Source organism: Megascapheus bottae, chromosome 7 (genome assembly GCF_031878675.1).
Source record: "Megascapheus bottae isolate mThoBot1 chromosome 7, mThoBot2.hap1, whole genome shotgun sequence".
NCBI lineage: Eukaryota > Metazoa > Chordata > Mammalia > Rodentia > Geomyidae > Megascapheus > Megascapheus bottae.
Genome location: NC_143515.1, coordinates 32,041,735 through 32,063,968, shown reverse-complemented (window position 1 = coordinate 32,063,968; position 22,234 = coordinate 32,041,735). Strand labels below are relative to the sequence as shown.

At 41.7% G+C, this 22,234-nt stretch overlaps 1 protein-coding gene and 1 pseudogene across 5 annotated transcripts in view; both read left to right on the top strand.

Moving 5' to 3' along the window:
- Positions 1 to 6,094: 6,094 nt before the first annotated feature.
- The window catches only part of Dguok (deoxyguanosine kinase), a 33,027-nt gene continuing 16,887 nt past the window's right edge, over positions 6,095 to 22,234 (top strand). The window contains exons 1-2 of one of the 5 annotated variants that reach the window (XM_090336671.1): positions 6,095 to 6,299; positions 20,946 to 21,058. In XM_090336671.1, the coding sequence (XP_090192797.1) occupies positions 6,158 to 6,299; positions 20,946 to 21,058 (255 nt within the window). In that variant the 5' untranslated portion in view covers positions 6,095 to 6,157. The remainder of the gene's footprint in view (positions 6,300 to 20,945; positions 21,059 to 22,234) is intronic. The other 4 variants (XM_090336670.1, XM_090336667.1, XM_090336668.1 and 1 more) reach the window with 4 other exon arrangements.
- LOC150060534 (large ribosomal subunit protein eL33 pseudogene) lies at positions 14,010 to 14,849 on the top strand (annotated as a pseudogene).

Here is a 22,234-nt window from a genome sequence, read left to right as displayed (position 1 = left end):
CACACACACACACACACACACACATCACACACACACTGCTCTTGGGTCTCAAAAGCCAACGATGGAATGGGATTTTGTCTAGAGGCAAATAATCAAGAAAATGTTCTGAAAGGACCCATTAAAAGACTAGTAGAGAAAGAAGAAGAAGGATGGGAGCAGCACAGAGGTAATCTCAGGCAAAGTTCTACAGAGAGCAGCTCTAGCCTGGTCCTTACAACAGTGTTCTGGAATATAGAGACAGAACAGAAGCCTCAGAACTGACATTCACAGTCCCAACTTGACAGGGATTGGTAGACATGCACCCAGGAGACCATAACGTTGGCTTTCTATGTGTGCTTCTATAGGAGAGGGCTGTTCTCAAAAGAGTGGCTGGTGGAAGAGAAAGCACAGGGAGACTAGACAAAGGAGCAGGGGCGGGAGTGCAAGTGCATGAGCACACAGGATCTGAGAACTGATAAATCCCTGACACTATCTGCTCTACAGCAATGCATCTCCACATGGAAGAAGATGGGCAGGCTTACTAGGCCCCACTCATCTCTATCCCCCACACTCCTGTACCTTCCTCCACCTTTTCCTCTACCCCTACGCCACTTCTGGTCACTTCAAGGAAAAAGAGCTATCCTAGATTCTTCAATGGATGCCAAGTTATCTATATTAAACTATTATTAAAACTATAATAAGGCACTTGAGGGCAGGAATGAGATAGGGTTAGGTGGGGGAAGGGAATAACGGAAGAAGTGAGATTGATCAAGAGGCAATGTACTTGTAACCTGACTTCTGGAATTGAAATGTTTTTGTACAATTACTTAATAATAAATATTTTTTGCCAGTCCTGCACACATAGGGCCTGGGCACTGTCCTTGAACACTTTTTGCTCAAGGCTAGTGCTCTGCCACTTCCAGCTTTTTCTGAGTATGTGGTACCAGGGAATCGAACCCAGGGCTTTGTGCATGCTAGGTGAGCACTCTACCACTAGGCCATGCTCCCAGCCCAGTAATAAATATTTTTAAGAGCTATAAGGAGCCAGGCATGGAAGTTAAAATCTGTAATCCCAGTTCTCAGGAAACTGAGACAATCAGGAAGCTGAGAATCACAAGTTCCAGGCCAGCCTGGCCAGCATAATAAGATCTTGTCTCACACACAAAAAAAGCAAAAAGTATAATAAGACACAAAGACACCATTCTACAGAGCAGACTGGATTAATATGAATTGATATTTTTAGTTTTAGAATAAGCAAAATTTTACTCACTAATAGTGCAATTGGTATAATCAGACACTGGAGCTATTTACTATTTAGAATATCCACTAAAGCTGAGCATATCCATACTTTATCACATAGCAGCTCTTCTTCCAGACATATTTCTTTGTTTAGCAGGCATTTTTTATTTACCAATAGATTTGTACAATATAGCTGATAGCAACACTATTTATGATATCTCAAATCTAGAAACTGAAGTGTTCATCAAACATAGAATGGATAAAATACACCAATAAGTGACATACTATGTAGCAAAAAGAATGAACTATAACTAATTCATACAGCATGCATCAATATCATGCTTGGAAAAAGCATTTATTAGATGACTTTATTTTTTTTGGCAGTCCTGGGCTTGAGCTCAGGGCCTGAGCACTGTCCTTGGATTTTCTCAAGGCTAGAGCTCTACCACTTGAGCCTCAGCACCACTTCTGGCTTTTTTCTATGCATGTGGTACCGAGGAACCGAACCCGGGCCTTCGTGCATGCTAGGCAAGCACCTTAACCACTAGGCCAAACTCCCGGCCCCTGGATGACTGTTTACATAAGGAGATGATAAGGACTGATCTCTGTTGTTAGAAGTCAAGCTAATGTTTACTCTTGAAAGTTACTAAATGGCAGGAAACATAGGAAGGAAGCTGGTAATCTATTTCTTTATTTAAATTTAAGTTGGTGAACATTTCGCTGAATTGTCCATTGTAATATATACCTTTGACTATGTATTACACTTCTGCTGGGGCCTGATCTCCATCTCTGAGGCCTGTCCATCATTCCCGCTCAGCAGCCATTAAAGGGCTTTGGCCAGGCATTCCTCGCAGTTCTTGCATACCTCGAGGCATCTCTGTGTTGGTGATTCAACTGAGCCCCTGAAGCAACAGCAGCACAGGTTCTCAGCCCGAGTGCTTTCCTGCACCGGTCCCAGTACTTAAAAGTTTGCCCTGACCCTTAGTGATAGCACGGTGGCCCTCTTCCTATTGGCTAGCTTCCCAGTTCCCACCTTCTCTTTCTCCAACAGTATATAACTAAGTGCCTGACGCAATAAAGGAGAGATCTGCTGCGCTTTCATGGCTGACACAGTGCCTGGCTCAATGTGGTTTTTTCCCCGGTAATTGGGGGAGGGCTGGGTCATGGATACTTGCCATCTCGCTGGGTTCCGGGGGACTTCAGGCTAGCCCTGGGTGTCCCTCCCCATACCCGAGTTGCCCGAGAGTAGCAACACACTTCAATATAAAGTTTCTTAAAATAACTTTCTGGAGCTCTAACTTTTTCTTTTTTTGCCAGTCCTAGGCTTGAGGTCAGGGTCTGAGCACTGTCCTCGGACTTTCTCAAGGCTAGAGCTCTACCACTTGAGCCTCAGCACCACTCCCAGCTTTTTTTTTTTTTTTTCTATGTATGTGGTACCCAGGAATGGAACCCGGGTCTTTGTGCATGCTAGGCAAGCACTCTACCACTAGGCCAAACTCTGGGTCCTGGAGCTCTTTTAGAAACAGGTCAGTTGCCTAAATGGACCTAACTCTTCAGACAACCTTTTTTCTTTCTTCCTTCCTTTCTTTCTTTCTCTCTCTCTCTCTCTCTCTCTCTCTCTCTCTCTCTCTCTCTCTCTCTCTCTCTCTCTCTCTCTCTCTCTCCCTCCCTCCCTCCCTCCCTTCTCTGTCTCTCTCCCTCCCTCCCTCCTTCCCTTCTTTCTCTCTCTCTTTCTTTCTTTTTCTTACCAGTCCTGGTGCTTGAACTAGGGCCTGAACGCTATCCTTGAGCTTTCTCAAGGCTAGAGCTCTACTACTTGAGCCAAAGCACCACTTCTGGCTTTTTCTATGTATGTGGTACCGAGAAATCAAACCTGGGTCTTCATGCATACTAGGCAAGCACTTTACCATTAGGCCAAACTCCTGCTCCCCCTTTTATTTTGCTGTTCTTTGGGCTTGAACTTAGGGCCCGGGCTCTGTCCTTGAGCCTCTCTGTGCTCAAGGCTAGTGCTCTACCACTTGAGGCACAATACCACTTCTGCCTTTTGCTGTTTATACAGTGCTGAGGAATCAAATCCAGGGTTTCATGCATGCTAGGCAAGCTCTCTACCACTAAGCCATGTTCCTAGCCCCCAAACTACCTTTGCGTTTAATCTTCACAGCATCTGGAGGCAGAGTGAACCAGAAGACCCCAGGAGCTTCTCAATTCTTGTTTAGACAAACATTTTCCAAGTCGGTTTTTACACAGGCAAAGAAATATAAGCAGCCAGGCACCAGTGCCTCACCCCTGTAATCCTAGCTGTTCAGAAGGTTGAGATCTGATTATCACAGTTCCAAGCCAGCTGGAAAAGAAAAATTCCCTTGGAGCCAAGAGTGTGGCCTAGTGGTAGAGTGCTTGTCCAGTATGCATTGAGCCCTGGGTTCAGTTCCTTAGTACCACATATACAGAAAAGGCTGGAAGTCGTGCTGTGGCTCAAGTGGTAGAGCAGTAGCCTCAAGAAAGCCCAAGGACAGTGCTCAGGCCCTCCGTTCAAGTGCCAGGACTGGAAAAAAAATTATCTCAAATTAACCACCAGAAAACTGGACATGGGGCTATGGCTTTAAGTAGTAGAGCACTAGTCATGATCAAAAGAGTTCTAGGACATGGCCCAGGCCCTGAGTTCAAGCCTCAAGATCAACCACAACAGAAAAATAAATGTAAGTAATATTACACAGAAATGACTGCAGGAGTGGAGATGAACCATGGACTTTGTAGGAACCCAGTTCTAGATATAGTATTTAGACCCTCAGCCCTTTCCCCAAATTAGATGTAGCCTATGCTACCCCCCCTCCCACAGGAAACTGCTCACAGAATGCTGTCTGCCCAGGTCTGATCACAATTGTTGACCCCTAGCCTATGTGATATCTATGATTCCCAGGGACAGCTGCATTCCAAGTGGCAGGGACTAAAGCAGCATGGCCAAGAGCAGCTTGACTTTTGGATGGGAGAGTGGAGAAGATTCTAGGAATAAGGAGAGTTGGGGTAGATCAGTCACATGTTTTTGTTTGTTGAAGGGAAGGGTAAAATAAGAATGTGGATCTTGTTTTGTGTGATTGCTGTTTGAGGTCACAGCTTGTATACTTTTTAGATTCTCACCAGGAAATTTCAGAAATAATCAAAAATTGAATAGTCTGGAATGTGAACCTTGTTCTGCTTGATGATTGATAATGGTTACCAAAATTGTTGTTTTGCTTAATAATTTATGACATATGCCTGAATTGTAATTGCTATTACTAACTGCTAATTTCTGCTTCTGTAACTTCACTTGCTTGCACATACACATCACCTGTGCCTGATTTTTGCCTTTAAAAACCCAACTGAGGGTCAGGAGTTTGTCCTAGTGGTAGAGTGATTGCCTAGTATGCACAAAGACCTGGGTTCAAGTCCTCTGTGTCACATACACAGAAAAAGCCAGAAATGGTGTTGTGTCCCAAGGACAGTGTTCAGGCCCTGAGTTCAAGCTCCAGGTCTGAAGAAATAAAAAAATAAAAAATCCTACTGAATGGAAGACTGGCACTGCATGGTAGCGGGTGTAGTCACCACCCGGCGATTAAACTCCTAGCTATTTTGAGTATTGGGTGACTCCCTGATTTTCAGAATACAACAGACTTGAGCTGCTCTGGCCTCCATCAGTGCACCTTCCAGATTATCTTAACAAGTTTTCAGTCTACTTAAGAATACACAAATGTGATTTTAGCCAATCCACATAAACATAAGATAAAAAATTATTTTGCAGTGATTTATCTGCAAACAGCTGCAGACTAGCTGACTATGTTGGTCTGTGTAGTACTGGTGTTACTTGTAGTTTCAGCGATGTAAACTGGAAGCTCCCTCTGAGATTTTCCAAATCATTACAACAGAGCATGAAAGGACACTTAGGCTTCTTTGGTGGCTGTTTCTCCACAAGCTCCACTTCTCCACTGACTTCAGGACTCACGTTTTGCTCATCACAAGTGTCTACAGTCTCTCTTCTCATCTCTTTTCATCCTAATTCCTCCCACTCATGTGGCAGAATCTAAGCCTACGAAAATCACTGTCAGGTGATATTATCTTGAGAGGGATTATTTTTGGTATTGTACAAATCAATTCCTTATTTTTTCCCCATTTTTCTGTTGTAATTAATAGAAGGGTTAGTTACATTCGCCAGATAGAAGGTGGATTACTTCACACACATTGATACCTTCTCATGTTTCTTGTCCCCATTGCCCTCCTCCCAGCCCCTCCCCTCATCTTGTTCCCCCCTTCTCTTTCCTATTTCAAATAAACAAATAAACGTATATACAATATACCAGATAACAAGTTTCTCATCTCTTTCGTTGTCCCTTGGTTATTATTCTCAATTCCCTTATTCAAGAGATAAAATTAGAAAATTTAGAAACGGGCTGTAATTAGTAAACTGATTTGTTCATTTACTCGAAAATAGTTCAGTGTTGTGATGGAACGAGGGGAAAAAAACCAGTGTTAAGTCATCAGCTTGTGCCACTCGCCCCCATTCCTTCACGTAGTAGAAGAGGAGACGAGGAACCACGAAGGGGGCCCAGTTTTTAAAGTTTTATTTGGGTTTGTCTATAAAAAGGAAAGTGTGCGGGACGGCAGCGTTATGTCTCTTTTCAGACGTTATCTCACCAAACACACACGCGGACCAAGCAGCGGCTCCAAAGTCCTCCACGGCGCTGGCGGGGTAATTCACGTCTCCCAGCGCCTTCCGGAAAACATCGCGAGAACCGAGCCGTCCTTTGAGCCCCGCCCTCGGGGTCAGCTCCACTCAGCCGCTTCCTTCCGGGCGACCTTCTGACGTCAGAGGCGCGCCGAGCCCCCCCCCCCACGCCGCCCCCGCCGGCGGTACCTAGGGCGGAAATGCACTTAGCGGAAGTGATCCCTACGCTAAGCGTGGGTGGGAATGGCTGCGGGTCGGTTCTTCTTGAGTCGTCTTCGAGCACCCTTCAGTTCCATGGCCCTGGACCTACTCCAGGGCGCGCCCTGCCCCAGGGCCCTGCATGCGGGGCGCGGCCCCCGAAGGCTCTCCATCGAAGGCAACATTGGTAAGGGCCTCACGGTGACTGCCGAGCTCGGGCCCCCTCCACGCGGGTGACTGACAGGCAGGGAGGAAGCTGAGCACAGAGACCTCCCCACCCCACTCCTGGCCGAGCAGCCCGCCCAGCCCGCCTTGGCGGAGCTGTCAGGGCTTTTCCTCCAATGCGCGCTGAAGGTCTTGCCGCTTTACTTTTATTGCACTTTGCCCACAGGGACGCAATAATTGAGGCATTAAAAAAACAAACAATCAACAACGACAAAAACAAGCTGTAGATAGGACCAGAATTCTCCTAAGTTCTTCTATTAGATCCAAATGCAAGCGACAGCCGGTTTGTTTTCCTCAAATAGGGCTGCCAGATTTAGCAAGGATATAAATTACTGGGCAGTTCAGATAGTAGTTAAGATAAGCGGCGAATCATTTTTAGTCTAGCACATTCAGTATTTAAGACTTACACTTAAAATGATTCATTAAATGTGATTAATTTCACATTTAACTGGCAACCCTATTCCAAGAGTACCTAAACTTCAGTGATTATTTTTTCCATACCCCTTTCCGAGTTGTACAATGATTTCTTGTTTTTTTTTTCCTTGAAAGGTTTCACTTTTTAAACTTAAAGTTCATTTTGTTAGAAGAGTAGGACCTCAGTATCTTAAATAAAAATGAAACATTTCAATTTAATGTTATTAACTTCCCTGGAACCTGCAAAGACACTGAACCATAAAAAAAAAAAAAAGGAATTAGCAGGTATTGAGTACTGAAGGTATTATGGCAGCAGACTGAGAATCTCAATGTTATTCATTGAACAAATCACCCTGTAAGCCACTTTATGTCACCACTATTCTTGACCCCTAAGGGTAACGTTGTGAACAGAACAAATAAAAGAGATAGTCAATAAACTACAGAAATTAAACAAGGTATTCATTGTTGCATAGTAAGTGATGAGTATGATAGAGAAAAAAATCAAGGATGAGGAATTGAGAGAAATAAATAGTCAAGAAAGGCCTCATTGATACTTGATCAAAACTGAAAAAGGGCCAGGAGTATGTCCTAGTGGTAGAATGCTTGCCTAATATGCATGAAGCCCTGGGTTAAATTCCTTGGTATCACATATGCAGAAAAAGTCGTAAGTGGTGCTATGGCACAAGTGGCAGAGCCCTAGCCTTTAGCAAAAAGTGTCCAAGGACAGTACCCAGGCCCTGAGTTCAAGCCCTAGGACGGACAAAAAATTAAAAAACCTCAAGAAGGTGAGGGAGTGAACCGTGTGGATAACTGGGGAAAGAACCTTCCACTCAGAGTGAGGAGTAAGCAGTAAGTCCCTGGTGTGTGTAGGGAACAGGAGGGGAACTCATTACACCTAGAGTGGAGTGACTGAGGAAGTAAGTGGAAGGAGACATGGCCAAATTATATAGACCTTTTAGTTCATTGTGGGTTTTTAATCTGATTGAGATAGGAAGTCATTGATTTAAGGAGACAAATCACCTGGCTGATAAATTGAAAGTGAAAGATATTAGAAGGCAATTGGAATAGTAAATTAGGATAAATTGGACAGGGTGAAAGTTACATTTTAAGGCAGGCCAACTGATCTTGGCAACAGGTGAAATGTGTAGTGCCCCCCAAAGAGTAATCATTTGGGTCTCAACAGCTTGAAAGATAAGAGTTTGGATATTATTTGTATTTCTGTTATGCTTTGCCACTGAATTACATCTCCAGTCCTTGTTTTTTGGAGATAAGGTCTTGCTCTGTAACCAGCCATGTATTAAACTAGTAATCTTCCTACCTCTCCTTAGAGTAGTGATTACAAGAATGTACACCACATGCCACTTAATTTTCTTACATGGAGAAGACTAGGAAGAACAGATTGGACCAGTGGTTTCAAGAGTTTAGTTTGAAACATACTGGATTTTTGTATGCCTTTTAGATATTCTAAAGTATTAGAGGTACTGTTGGATATAACTAGATTTTTAAATTTTTTTTAAATTTTATTGTTGGGGTGATGTACAGAGAGAAGGGTTACAGTTACATTCATCAGATCTCTAGAAATTTAGAGTTCTCTGAACTGGAGCTATAAATGAAGAGGATATTTAAAGCCAGGAGATACTGTTGAGTAAGAGGACTGAGCCCTGAGCATGCATATGTTTAAAGATAGAGGAGCTGGGAAAGAGCAAATGAAGGAGACTGAGAAGTATTACTGCGATAGAAAACTTAGTGACACTTTGGAATGATACTTTGGAAGCCAAGTGAGGGAGATATGCACAGGGAGGAAATAATGAGTTAGATAAGGTGGTTCGAGTGAATGAAGGTCTCAGGTAAAAGAACAATTTTAGGAGTTATAGGGGTGACCGCTTGATTGGCATAAATTCCAGGAGAATGGGAGGAATTGGGGAGGGTGTGTTAAGATAACTGTTGGAATACTTAGAAAAAGAAATCATGAGGCAGTAGCTGAAATTGATAAAAGGTTTGAGAGTTTGTGAATTACTTTTAGAGATTGGAGCATGTTTACAAGTTGAAAGAAATGTAGTGGAAAGGGGGAAACTGGTGAAATAGGGATAGAATTGCTGAGTGGTTTTCCTGTTCTAGGAATCAAACTCAGGGCCTCCTACTTGCTAGAAAGGCACTGTACCCCAGGAATGTTTTTTCTTTTGCAGGGAGTAGGAAGATGGTTTGAACTCAGGGCCTGGATGCTGTCCCTAAGTTCTGTTTTGTTTTTTGTCTTGTTTTGCTTGTGGTTAAAGCTCTCCCTGTTGAACCATACATTGCACAAGCTTTTTGGTGGTTAATTGTAGATAAGACTCTCATGGACTTTCTGCCCCTTTTCTGCCTGGGCTGGTTTCTAACTGTGACTTTCAAATCTCAGCCTCCTAAATAGCTAGGATTACATGTGTGAGCCATTAACTACCAGCTGGAATTAAGAAAATTTAAAAAAAAATTGATCTCTTTTCTAAATGAGAAGAGTTTAACTACATTTTATCCCTCAAAACCAAGATATGACAAAATACATGAGCTCTGACTGTATTAGATGTGGTAGGAACTTGGTAAGCTCTTTGTTTCTTGTCAGTTTTCATAGTGAAATATGAACAAAGATCTTGGAATGAGAGGAAAAGTCATTAAGTCCAATAAGTCCAATAAGTGAAGGAGGAAAATGTCAACTAGCTAGTAACATTAAGGATCCATTTGGAGTTAGTGGTCATGAATGTCAAATAAGACCTGTCACCATGGCTGTGAGTATTTCTCAGACAGAAATATTGAGTTATGGGAAAGAAAGGGTCTACTGCCTACCTGATCATATTATTTAAAATACTCTGTTCTGAGCTGGGCACCAGTGGCTCACACCTATAATCTTAGATTGCAATTCAAAGCCATACTGAGCAGGAAAGTTCTTGAGACTCTTACCTCCAATGAACCACTGAAAAGCCAGAAGTGGAGTTCTGACTCAAACGGCAAAGTACTAGCCTTAAACCTAAAAAGAAAAGCTCAAGGACAGCACCTAAACCCTGAGTTCAAGCCCCAGGACCAGCACAAAAAACCAAAACTTTTGTTGATGTTTTTGTTCTGTACTTCTTAAAGGAAGTTCTGCCCTCAGATATAAGAGAGGGGCAAGTTCATTTCACAAAATAAGTACTTCAATTAAGCAATCTGGCAATTTGGAGCCCCTGATTCTCTTGATCTTTTGCGTTTTCACCTAGTCAGATTTCTATGCCTTCTATTTTTTCTCATGCAACAGAGGATTGCAAGATGCCTTACCTAGAGTTTACTCTCTTGCTGAGCATTACAGTAATTGATACTGTTCCTGTCCTTAAAGGAGCTCACAACCAAGTGAAAGCAGACTTTTTAAATAATTTCCGTACTGTCAGGAGATCCATGATTGTATATAGAAACTTAGAATCTCTTGAGGGAAAAGAAAAAAAAAATTGAGGCTCAGGAAGTAACATTTGACAATATGTAAAGACTGAAGAAGCATGCAGTTTTATTAAAAAGGAAGTTGACAGCTGTGCCTCGAGTTTAAGAGGCCTGTGGGAGGATGGAAGAAATAAATGTTGGTAGGTTAAGATTTGCCAGATTTTGAAGAGCCAATGGACCATGCTACAAGTTTATCCTATTGGCATTGGGAAACTATTGAAAACTTGAAGTCAGTATGTGACATGACCAGATTAATTTAAGAGGGAAATTGGCTGTAATAACTGAAAAGAAAGAATGTTCATAAAGCAAACCTTTTCTTTGTCATGTTTGCTGCAGTACTCAGTGCATTGCATCCAGTTTGTTGGATGAGTATTAGAAATGCTTGACATAGATACAGGAGTTTTGTGGCTGTTGTAGGACTGGAGGGAGGAAAGTTGTAGGCCTGAACAGAGGAAATGGAAGGAGAGAAAATTATAGTCTGAAAGACATTTTGAAATTGGTATTGACAGGATTAGGCCACTGGAGGTGAGGGATAATGAGGAATAGAGGAGAATGACACTGAGCTTAGTAATTTGGATTCTGACTCAAAAGGCAGAAAATAGGAAAAAGGAAGTAGGGGGTGGTTAAGAATAATATATATTTCATATGAGGTACTTGTGAGACATACAGAAGTGGCTGTCCTGAGGCTGATTAGAATGTGTCCAGAGAGACTGGAGAGGAGAGTTGAGATTTCAGATATGGAAGTTGTATACCTGGTGAGGGTATCTGTTGAAGCCTCAGAAATGAATGCATTTACAAGAAAAGGATGATACAACATGGACTGGGGGATTTAATCTGACTCTGAATCTTTCTCCATCACCCCCATACCAGATGACTCCAAAAAGAATTAGTCACCCTTTCTCTGTGGGCTGCCACAGAGAACTTTGTATTCAACAACTGTGGTAACACTTGAATTCTGTCAAGGTTATTTGTATATTCAGTTACCCTCCCTGGGGTGGAGCTACCAGTATCCTGTTCATCTTTTTATTACCTGACACATTGTACTGTCCCTCTGCTGACACATTATTCTTATTCAGTGCTTACCAGATTCTTGAATCCTTTTGCTTTCCAAGTGCAAACGGAAGTTAGTCATTGGTACTCAGAGGAACATACTAAGTGATTTTTGGAAACAGGCTCTTACTATGTTACTCAAGCCAACCTCCAATAAATTGCCAGGCTCAAGCAATCCTCCTGCCTGTTTCTTGAGTAATTGAGACTACAGATATACACCAGGACACCCAAGTAGCTCTTTTGTTTGTTGGTTAGTACTGGAGATTGAACTTGAGGCCTTCTACTTAGTCAAGCATTTTTTTTTTTTTTTGCCAGTCCTGGGCTTGAGCTCAGGGCCTGAGCACTGTCCTTGGACTTTCTCAAGGCTAAAGCTCTACCACTTGAGCCTCAGCACCACTTCCGGCTTTTTTCTATGTATGTGGTACCGAGGAATCGAACCTGGGTCTTCATGCATGCTAGGCAAGCACTTTAACCACTAGGCCAAACTCCCGGTCCCTTAGTCAAGCATTCTGTCATTGACTCATCATGCCCCTAGTACCAAACTGTGTGGGGTGTTTTATTGTTTTGTTTTTGTCTTGGTAGATACTGGGGTTTGAACTCAAGGTCTAGGTGCTATCCCTTTGCTTTTTCTACTCTAAGGCTGGTTCTCTACCAGTTAAGCCATTGCTCCACTTTTGGCTTTTTAGTGGTTAGCTGAAGATAGGAATTTCATGGACTTTACTGCCTTGGCCAATTTCAAACTATGATTCTGAGATCTCAGCTTTCTAAGTAGCTTGGATTATTGGTGTGAGCCACTGGCACTCAACCCAACTGTGTTTTAAATCAAGTGCTTGAGGTAATATCCTAAACAAATCATTGTGAAAGTATACATTTGGGAATCCTTATCAGGAGAAAGTGGATCCTGTCCTTAATAAAGTTCAATGTGTTTAAAGTGGCCTTTCTCCTAGTCTTGCCATTCTGGCTCCCATTAATTCTGGTTCTGAAGTTTCAAACAGCAGCACATAAGGGATCTGTACAATAGCAACTATGGCATCTAAAATGACTTCTGAAGCCATATGTGATGTGTGATTGAAAGCCAAAAGCTTGGTACCTAGAAATTGTGAAATTCTAAACAATCAAGTATCTAGATTTTTTTTATATAATACTGTTCATCACCGGAATGTATTATTGTCTTCCAAAGACAATTGTTTTATGAATACATACATAAATTCAAAAACCCAGTAAGATAAAGGGAAACTGTTTTATTCTTTTAAGTCTATTTGGAAATGGTACATAAAACCATAGAGGGCTTCCCTAATCATGTTTCTTCCAGCATTCAAAATTAGTTATCTAACTCACTAACATTTAGTCTTTTACTTGCATTGAGTGTAAAAAATCAAGCAAAGAATCCAGGAGGTAAAGAATCTATCTATCTATCTATCTATCTATCTATCTATCTATCTATCTATCTATTTATTGTTAGTAGTGGGGCTTGAACTCAGGGCCTGGGTGCTGTCCCTGAGCTTTTTTGATCAAGGCTATCACTCTACCCACTTTAGCCACAATTTCACTTAGTTTTGGGTGGTTAAATTGGAGGTAAGGTCTCACTGGACTTTCATGCCCCTGCTGGCTTCAAACTGATCCTCAGATCTCAGCCCCCTAAGGAGCTAGTATTACAGGCACAAGCCACCAGCATCTAGCAAAGAACCTATTTGTTAATCAAACTTGATACCGGTTTCTGAGTTTTACCTTATCCTATCCATTCACTTCTATTCTTGGTACCTAGGTAGGTACTCAGATGCAGAGAGTTAGGTACAGTTTATCTTCAAAACGTGAGTTTTGAGTCTAACTGGAGAACATATGTGAACTAATAACTACATTGTTTTGACAAATCAGTGCAGACAGTAATTTACTCTATACTTAGGGATAAAGAAAGGCTAGATAGTTCAAGGGTAGCTTCATAGAGAAAGTATTAGAGGAATGAATCATGAAATAGACAAAGTGGGGGAGAAGAACCATGCCAGATAGGTGAGGCCCTTTTTTTTTGGGGGGGGGGTAGTCCTATGTCTTGATCTCAGAGCCTGGACACTGTCCTTGAGTACTTTTGCTCGAGGTTAGCCCTCTACTATTTGAGCTGCAGCACTACTTCCGGCTTTTTTTGTGTTTGTGGTACTGAGGAATTGAACCCAGGGCTTCATGCATGCTAGTTAAGCGCTCTACCACTACGCTACACTTCCAGTCCCAAAGTGTGTCATTGTAATGTATCTTTTTTTCATATATTTTTTATTGTAATTAATAGAAGGGTTACATTATATTTGCCAGATAGAAGGTACATTAATTCACATACATTGATACCGTTTCTCATGTCTTGGTCCCCATTTCCCTCTCCCCCACCCTCACCCCTCATCTTGTTTTCCCCCCTTCCCTATCCAATTTCAAATAACCAAATACAAATATATCCAATATATCAGATAACAAAGTAAGATACAGTAACAATATGAGATAATCAAGGGATAGCAAAAGAGATGAGAGATAACATAGTACATTAAGGACAACAATCACTCATTATATGGCTTTTGTTTCTATATCCTAGAGGTCCTTTCATTTAGCGTCATACTATATGGCTTTATGTATCTAGGTTTTGCTCTATTGCAAATCTCTGCTAGGAGAGACCAAGGTTTCTACTGATTATGACAAATGAGGGAAACCATTGAGCCTATGTTCCTTTGAGCCTGGCTTACTTCACTTAATATGATTTTTTCTAAGTCTTTCCATTTCCTAACAAATGGGGCGATGTCATTCTTTCGACAGTAGCATAGAATTCAGTAATGTATCTTTCTTTTCTCTCTTTCTCCTTTTTCTTTTTCCTTTTTGCTAGTCCTGGGGCTTGAACTCAGGGCCTGAGCACTGTCCTTGGCTTTCTTGAAGCTATCACTCTACCACTTGAGTCACAGAACCACTTCCAGCTTTTTCTGTGTATGTGGTACCGAAGAATCAAACTCAGGGGTTCATGAATGCTAAGCAAGCACCCTACTCAGGGGTTCATGAATGCTAAGCAAGCACCCTACCACTAGGCCATACTCCCAGCCTCAGTGAGACGCTTTGATGCTAAATGACTTAGTTTACAACGTACTCTGAACTGTGAGGAACTCTTTTATTTCCCTCCAGTAAATAGTTTTCCATGAAAAAAGAAAGAGCCAAGGTGCTCTCTCCGCCATCTTGGAGTCTGTGGAGGCCTGATGGGAACAGGACTTCTAAAAGGCAACATGTCCGGGAGGCTGTGGTGCAAGGCCATTTTTGCTGGCTATAAGCAAGGTCTTCGGAACCAAAGGGAGCACACGGCTCTCCTTAAAATCAAAGGTGTTTATGCTCGAGGTGATACCAATTTCTTCTTGGGCAAGAGATGTGCTTATGTGTGCAAAGCAAAAAACAACACAGTGACTCCTGGCGGCAAACCTAACAAAACCAGAGTAATCTGGGGAAAGGTAACTCGTGCCCATGGAAACAGTGGTATGGTACCAGCCAAATTTCACAGCAACCTTCCTGCTAAGGCCATTGGACACAGAATCCGTGTGATGCTGTACCCCTCCAGAGTTTAATGAAAATTAAATAAAGTAAAAAAAAAAAAAAAGAGCCAAGGTAAAAAAAGTTTGTTTTAGCCTGTTGACCGGTAAATTTTCCTGGAATGCTTTTAGACTCAGCTTTTTTGATGCTGAGTTCTTAATCTTAGGATTGGGGTAGAGGCTAAGATCTTAGCCTGGAACATTATTTTGGTTACATTACCTACCACCTAGTAGCTATTATGCAAACACCTGTAGATCTGATGCATCATCAAATGCAGTTCTTGAAATAAAGACTAAAATTTGGGAGGATTTAAAAAAAAATACATCTTAGCTGTATGCCAGTGGCTCACACCTGTAATACTAGCTACTCAGGAAACAGACTTAAGAATCACAGTTCAAAATCAACTAGAACGGAAAAGTCCATGAGCCTCCTATCTGAAATTAACCAGATTAAAAAGCTGTAAGTGAAATTGGGTGGTTCACACATCTAATCCTAGCTACTAGGAGACTGAGATCTGAGGTTCAAGGTTCAAAGCCAGCCCGGGCACAAAAGGACCTGAGACTTTTATCTCCAATTAACCTCTAGAAAATGGGAAGTGGGGTGGGGCTTGGCTCTAGGGTAGGGTGGTAGCTTTCAGCTGAAGAGCTCAGGGACAGCACCCAGACCTAGGGGTAGGGCGGTATCCTTGCGCTGAACTGCTCTGGGACATCGCCCAGGCCAAGTTCAAGCCCCATGACCCACAAAATAAAAAGGAAAAAGAAAAGCTGTAAGTAGAAGTGCAGCTCAAGTTGTAGAGAGATAACCTTTACCAAAAGAGCTCAGAGACGTTGCCTATACCCTGAGATAGATAGATAGTTTTATATTTATTGCTATTGTTTGACCTTGGGAAAGGATTTTAGAATTGGATTTTTCTTTCATGCTTTCCATTTTGTCAAGAAAAGGAAATGGCTGGGTGCCAGTGTCTCAGATACATAATCCTAGCTATTCGGGAGGCTGAGATATAAAGATTGTGGTTCAAAGCCACCCCAGGCAGGACTCTTATCTCTATTTTGTCACCTAAAGAAAACTGGAAGTAGAGTTGTTGCTCATGTGGTAGAGAGTGCTAGCCTTGAGCAAAAGAGGTCAAGGATAGTGCCTGTGCACAGGCAAAAAATAAGAAAAATAAAGAAAATGTCTAGGAGTGATAGTATACTTAAGATGTTCCAAAAAATTACCAGTGTATTAAGTTTAAAATAGTAGAATATATTATTTGGAGTGCTATATCATATGCTATTGTTTTATGTCTAGATTTTAGTATAATGTAACTATAGGAAGCATTATAGTTCAAAGAAAAACTTGTGGGAAGACAAAGTCATGGCTTACAAAAAGATGAACATTAACAACAGATTTCTCTGGCCCCACTTGTGAAATGACAATTCTGGAGCTAATAAAATTCAACATGCTGAAGTAATATACTCTAAGAAAGGGCCTCCCATCTTCTTTTAAAGTCATGGTACATAATAAAGTATACCGCTAGTCAAGGTCCTAAGGGAAGGCTTGATACTACTTTTAAGATCATCTGCCTCCCAAACATGATAGCATTAATTAACATGATGTTGAAAGGTAACAGGCTGATAGCTAACAAAACTGCTAAGTCTGAGATAAGGGCATAAGAAACCAGTGTTGTCTGAAGAAGTAAGGCTGTCTATGGACATGCATGTTCTTGTTAGTAGGAGGCCTCTGTGGCAGTAGAGAGCCAAATAAATGCTACCACTCTCACTAACTCCTTGGGAATTCTTTCAGACAAAAACATCCAAGAAAGAAAAAACAGCAGATCGTACAGTACTAGAAATGTTATGCTGTCAGTATTTCTAATGTAAATATTTAACTTTGCATTCCTTTTAAGTAATTATTCCACATCTGTGGGTAATTCCTAGCACAGCTTGGTTCCAGTAGAATTAGTTAAGGAAACATTGTCCTTTGGTGAACTACTCAGACCCTCCAAGCCCTTGCCACAGATGGCACAGCACTTAAGACCTTCTACTGATTACTGTCACTGTATGCTGAAGCTGACTTCTAATGACTAAACTGGCTTTCCAGAAGCCTAGAAATGGGATGTAGGGGTACTCTGGGCTTCCAAAGTGATAGTTCCGGTACCTGACACTGTATGTTTCTCATTACATCTAATGTACTGTATTCTAGATTTTGTGTGTTTAAATCACATGAGTCTGACTGCCCTTAGATGAATTCATAGTGTCTGATCCCACATATGAAGTTGGCATTTTCTTTGTTTGTTTTAGGGGCTTTTTTTTTTTTTTTGTCAGTCCTGGGCTTGAGCTCAAGGACTGAGCCAGATCTGTCCTTGGACTTTCTCAAGGCTAGAACTCTACCACTTGAGCCTCAGCACCACTTTTGGCTTTTTTCTATGTATGTGGTGCCGAGGAATTGAACCCAGGTCTTCGTACATGCTAAGCAGGCACTCTACCACTAGGCCAAACTCCCAGCCCTGAAGTTGGCATTTTCTAACCTCAGAGCCCTTTCCTTCCTCCTTCAATGGCTTATAAGTAATTTTTTTTCTCAGTACTGGATTTAACTCGGAACCTCACACTTGCTACACTGGCCCATTACTAATGAGCCATGCCTCAACCCTTCATTTATTACAGTTTGTTTTTAGGATAATGTTTTGCTTTCTTCCTGAGCCACTGGATTGTGGACCACCTATTTTAGGCTTTCTTTAGTTTCTGGGATTTTAGGTTGAGTCATCTCATTCAGCTTCCCTCTAGAAATGGAGTCCTGCTTGGACTGACCTGGAACCCTGATCCTCAGTCTCTCACATAGCTTGGGATAGCTGCTGTACACCACTGTGCTAGCTATAGATTGAGGAGTCTCATTAGCTTTGGGCCTAGGAATATAGTCGTTAGTCACCAGTACCCAGTTTTAGATTATTGTTTTTAATAATAAATCTAACAACCATTCAGTTTCAATCATTACCTTCACCTTCTCATATCATTTAAAATAGCTTTTCAGCCTTTTTTTTTTTTTTTTTTTTTTTTTTTTGCCAGTCCTGGGGTTTGCACTTAGGGCCTGAGCACTGTCGTTGGGCTTTCTCAAGGCTAGCACTCTATCACTTGAGCCGCAGTACCGCTTCTGGCTTTTCTATGCATGTGGTACCAAGGAATTGAACCCAGATCTTCGTGCATGCTAGGCAGGCACTCTACCACTAGGCCAAACTCCTAGCCCAAACGTAATATCTATCTTTTTTTTTTTTTTTTTTGCCAGTCCTGGCTTTGAACTTGGGCCTGAGTGCCTTAGGCTTTCTCTAGGCTAGAGTTCTACCACTTGAGCCACAGTACCACGTTCTGGCTTTTTCTGTGCATGCGGTGCTGAGGAATCAAACCCCAGTCTTCATGCGTGCTAGGCAAACACTCTACCAATAGGCCAAACTCCCAGCCCTGTTTTTCAGCCTTTAAGCAGGGACCATGTTTCAAACTTACTGAATGGCCTGCAATCTAGATACTGACTTAATCTAGGTCAAATATTTTAAGTTAAGGTGTCAGGCAGATTTTTGAAAATATGCAACCTCAACCAATTGGTAACTGACCAGTGTGGTAAGAATTGAATTTGAGCTAGAGAAATCTTGACCTTCGTGGAAGAGGTGATACCTTGAGCTTAGTAGGGAAGACATTTTACTCACTGATGTGTGGGAAAAACAGAGGCTGAGCAAAATGAAAAGGCACACATGTTGGCTGGAGGTGGGGACTAAGAAGAGCGTGACTGTTCAAAATACACACATTCATGTTGTTCTAATCCTGAGTATTCAGAGAAAAGTTTGAGTGGTATGTAATCAACGTCACATTGGATGTGTGGGCTCTTGTGCTGAAACATCAGCATGCCTGATCAGTAATCACAAGTGACTGACAGAATCAATTGGAAGGATGTTTTTCTTCTTTCGCTGGGTTCCATTTGAATTCTTCTCGAGGATGGATTCTACTTGATAAAGACCACTTCTGATAGAGGAGATGGATCTCTAAAATAAATTTCCAATGATCGCTTTCCTTGTAGTAGTGGTTGTTTTTCACAAATGTAAATTTCAGAGGAAACTGAAATTAACATGTGTTTTATTTGTTCTGGCATCACCTTAGGCTAGAGCTTTGTTCTCTTAACCTGAGGATCCCATCTTCTACTTGGAGAAGCACAAGTACAGTTGCAGTGATGGACTCATTTGGGATATGAGCCAAGCACAAAGGATGGTTAGCTAATCCAGTTGAGAGGTATTGGTTTGGAAAGGCTTACACAGGAGGTACAAGGGAGCAGAATCTTAAAGACTGAGTAGGAGTAGACCTGATGAAGAGCAAATGAAAAGCAATGCAAAGTCACATTTGCAAGAGAGAGCACAGTACGATTGTGGTTGCCTGTAGCTTGGTCCGGCGGAGTACAGGAAAACTACAGACAGAGAATACCTGCAGAGAATGCATCCTGTGTATCTCATAGATCTTGCATGCTAACAGGTTTGGATTTTATTATGAAGACAGTAGCAGTGAAAGGATTTTAAGCAGTGTTTCATATGCATTGTTGCTGCTGTGGAGGTTGTACTGAAGAGAACCAGCTTGAGTTGGCAAGGGAAGAGATGATTTTGAGATGGAAATGGGAATGAAGAGAAAAGGACAAATGAGGGCAAATAGCAGCAAAGGGCCACTTGGGGTTTGGCAAAGGAGGAAGTTCTGACAGTGAATGGATGATTGTTGCCATAGCCCCAAAGTCCAGGATACGGTGGGAAGCTCAGTTTGTTGGGTACGTTTGGGCAATATATTGACTGAGGTATTCATGGGATGTCCAAATGGAGAAATCTGGAGGGCTCTGTATATCCAGAGCTCAGGAGAGGTGTGGCCAACGGTTGATGTAAATGGAAAAAAGATAATTCTAGTGTTACGGTACTAGGTTGACTACCTATAAAATATTTCTGGAAGCAGCTACTTTGCATCTTCTTGCCATCGCTATGGTGAAGCTACTATAAACTTCAGACTGATCTGACTACTTCCGCTTCAAATCTCTTACCTAATGATCTTTTCTCTTTTTCTTTTCTTTGTTCTGGGGCTTGAAATTTTGGCCTTAAATTCTTGCTCAGCTTACTGGCTTGCGGCTCTACTACTTAAACTATGCCTCTAGTCTGACATTTTGAGATAGAGTCTCTTAGACTTTACTGCCTAGGGTTACTTCAACTCTTTATCCTCCCAGTTTCAGCTTCCAGGTAACTAAGATCACAGGAATTGGTAATTTCCCTGCCTAAATCCCATTCTCACTGAGTTTCCTTTGCCCTTCTTAGTCAAACTTCTTCCCATACCTGCAAGTCCTTGTGTGACTTGACCCTGAACTTACTGTCTGCCTGCCTCACTCCATCTTGAGCCACTTTTCTCCATCATGTGCCCATGCTGTAACCCTCCTACCTTCTTCTATAGACTCTGACTTCAATGTCCTGTCATATGCTGAGTCCTTTTTTTCTCCCAGGCCTTTGCTCATCCTTGTCCATGGATTATCCTTCTCTTGTCCTTGGTCTGTCTAACTTTTCATCTGTTGGGATCTTATTTCATATGCCTTTTATTTATTTAATTTTTTAAGGAGCCTTTCCTGACCTCTTGAAGTATATTAGATTTATTCTCCATTGTTCCTTCCTTACACAGTTTATTTGTATGTTTTAGTATCTGTCATCTGTACTAGTGCTATGAGTACAACATCCATTCAGTGTTTTGTTCACTATTATACCTTGGGGTTGGATAGTCCTGAGCACATAGCATCCCATAAAAATTTGTTAGATTTGTTAGATGAATGAGGATCATAACTGTTTTCATATCTACTTGTAATTTTTAGATTGGCATAGAACCAGTAGAACTGTGACTGAAGCTTTATAATCTATGTAACTCTTATGGTTCTGCATTTTTAACTGCTACTAAATACTCTGTCTCTGGGAGGTTGGCCATCAAATTTGCAAATCAGATCCTCAGAATTTCTCCTTCCTGTTACTTGAAGGTACTATGGTGACTGCCTCACCCATCAGTAACTGATACGTGTAATAAGTTTTGAAATTGGGAAGTCTGGTGCTTGTTTGTGTGAGTGACAGAGTGTAGTAGTAGCCTTTTTCCTTAGCCTGCTTTGGGACACATCCCAACACGTGCTGTTTGCATTGCAGCTGTGGGGAAGTCCACCTTCGTGAAGTTACTCACTAAAACTTACCCAGAGTGGCACGTTGCTACAGAACCTGTGGCAACATGGCAGAATATCCAAGCTGTTGGCACCCAAAAAGTAAGTTTCCAGTTGTGGTGGGTAGTTGGCAGGCATGGGTGAGTAATCTAATTATAATAATTTAATTTTCTCTGAGGAGATGAAGTAGCTCGGCTTGTCTCCTATTTAAAATAGCTTCATTCCAGAAAGTAGACCACATTTGCACCAGAAAGGATATGACTTGTTTGAATAAGTTTAGTTTTGATTTTTGTGGTTTTTATGTCTATGTAAGTGCTTGTCTCTTTTCTTTGTGGTTTCCCAAAACATGTTTAGCTTTGAAGATGAGTTTTGTCATTCATTACTACCCTTGGGTTTTCATATTATTTTGACTGCAGCTGACCATCAGAATCAATAATTAATGACAAAGTCTTAGAAATGGAACCTTAGAAAGCATCTTGTCACACTTTGAGTCAAAATAGAGGTAATAGCTAACATTTATAAAGTACATACTTAGTGTATGCCAGGCACTGTACCATGTTAAGCACCATGTGGTTTTGTGTTTTGTTTTGGTTTTTTTGGTGTTTTTGTTTTGTTTTGTTTTGCCAGTCCTGAGTTTGAGTTCAGGGCCTGAGCACTGTCCTTGACTTTCTCAAGGCTAGAGCTCTACCACTTGAGCTGCAGTACCACTTTCAGCTTTTTTCTATGTATGTGGTACCGAGAAGTTGAACCCGGGTCTTCGTGCATACTAGGCAAGCACTCTACCACTAGGCCAGACTCCCAACCCACCATGTGTTTGTTTTTATGCCAGTCTTGAGCCTTGAACACAGGGTCTGAGTGCTGTCCCTGAGCATTAATGCTCAAGGTTAGCACTCTACTGTTTGAGCCACAGATCCAATTCCAGTTTTTTGGTAGCTAATTGGAGATAAAAAGACTCATGGACTTTCTTCCTGGGCTGACTTCAAACCACAATCCTCAGATGACAGTCTCACGAGTCTCTAGGATTAGAAGCCTGAGCCACTGGCACTTAACACCATGTGTTTTGCGTGCACCTCATCACACAGGTCCCAGTAGCAGGCTTGCTTCTTTGGTAAAGACTATAGAGTTGCTTTCTACAGGAACCACATCTTTTTTAATGTGCAACCTTTAGTAGCTGAGGGAATGGTAGCACCATGGCCCATCAGGCTTTATGAACTCCTCAGTCTGAAGTAGCTTGTTTTTTCTAACTCTTAATTGTTAGACACTTCTTTCTTATATTGA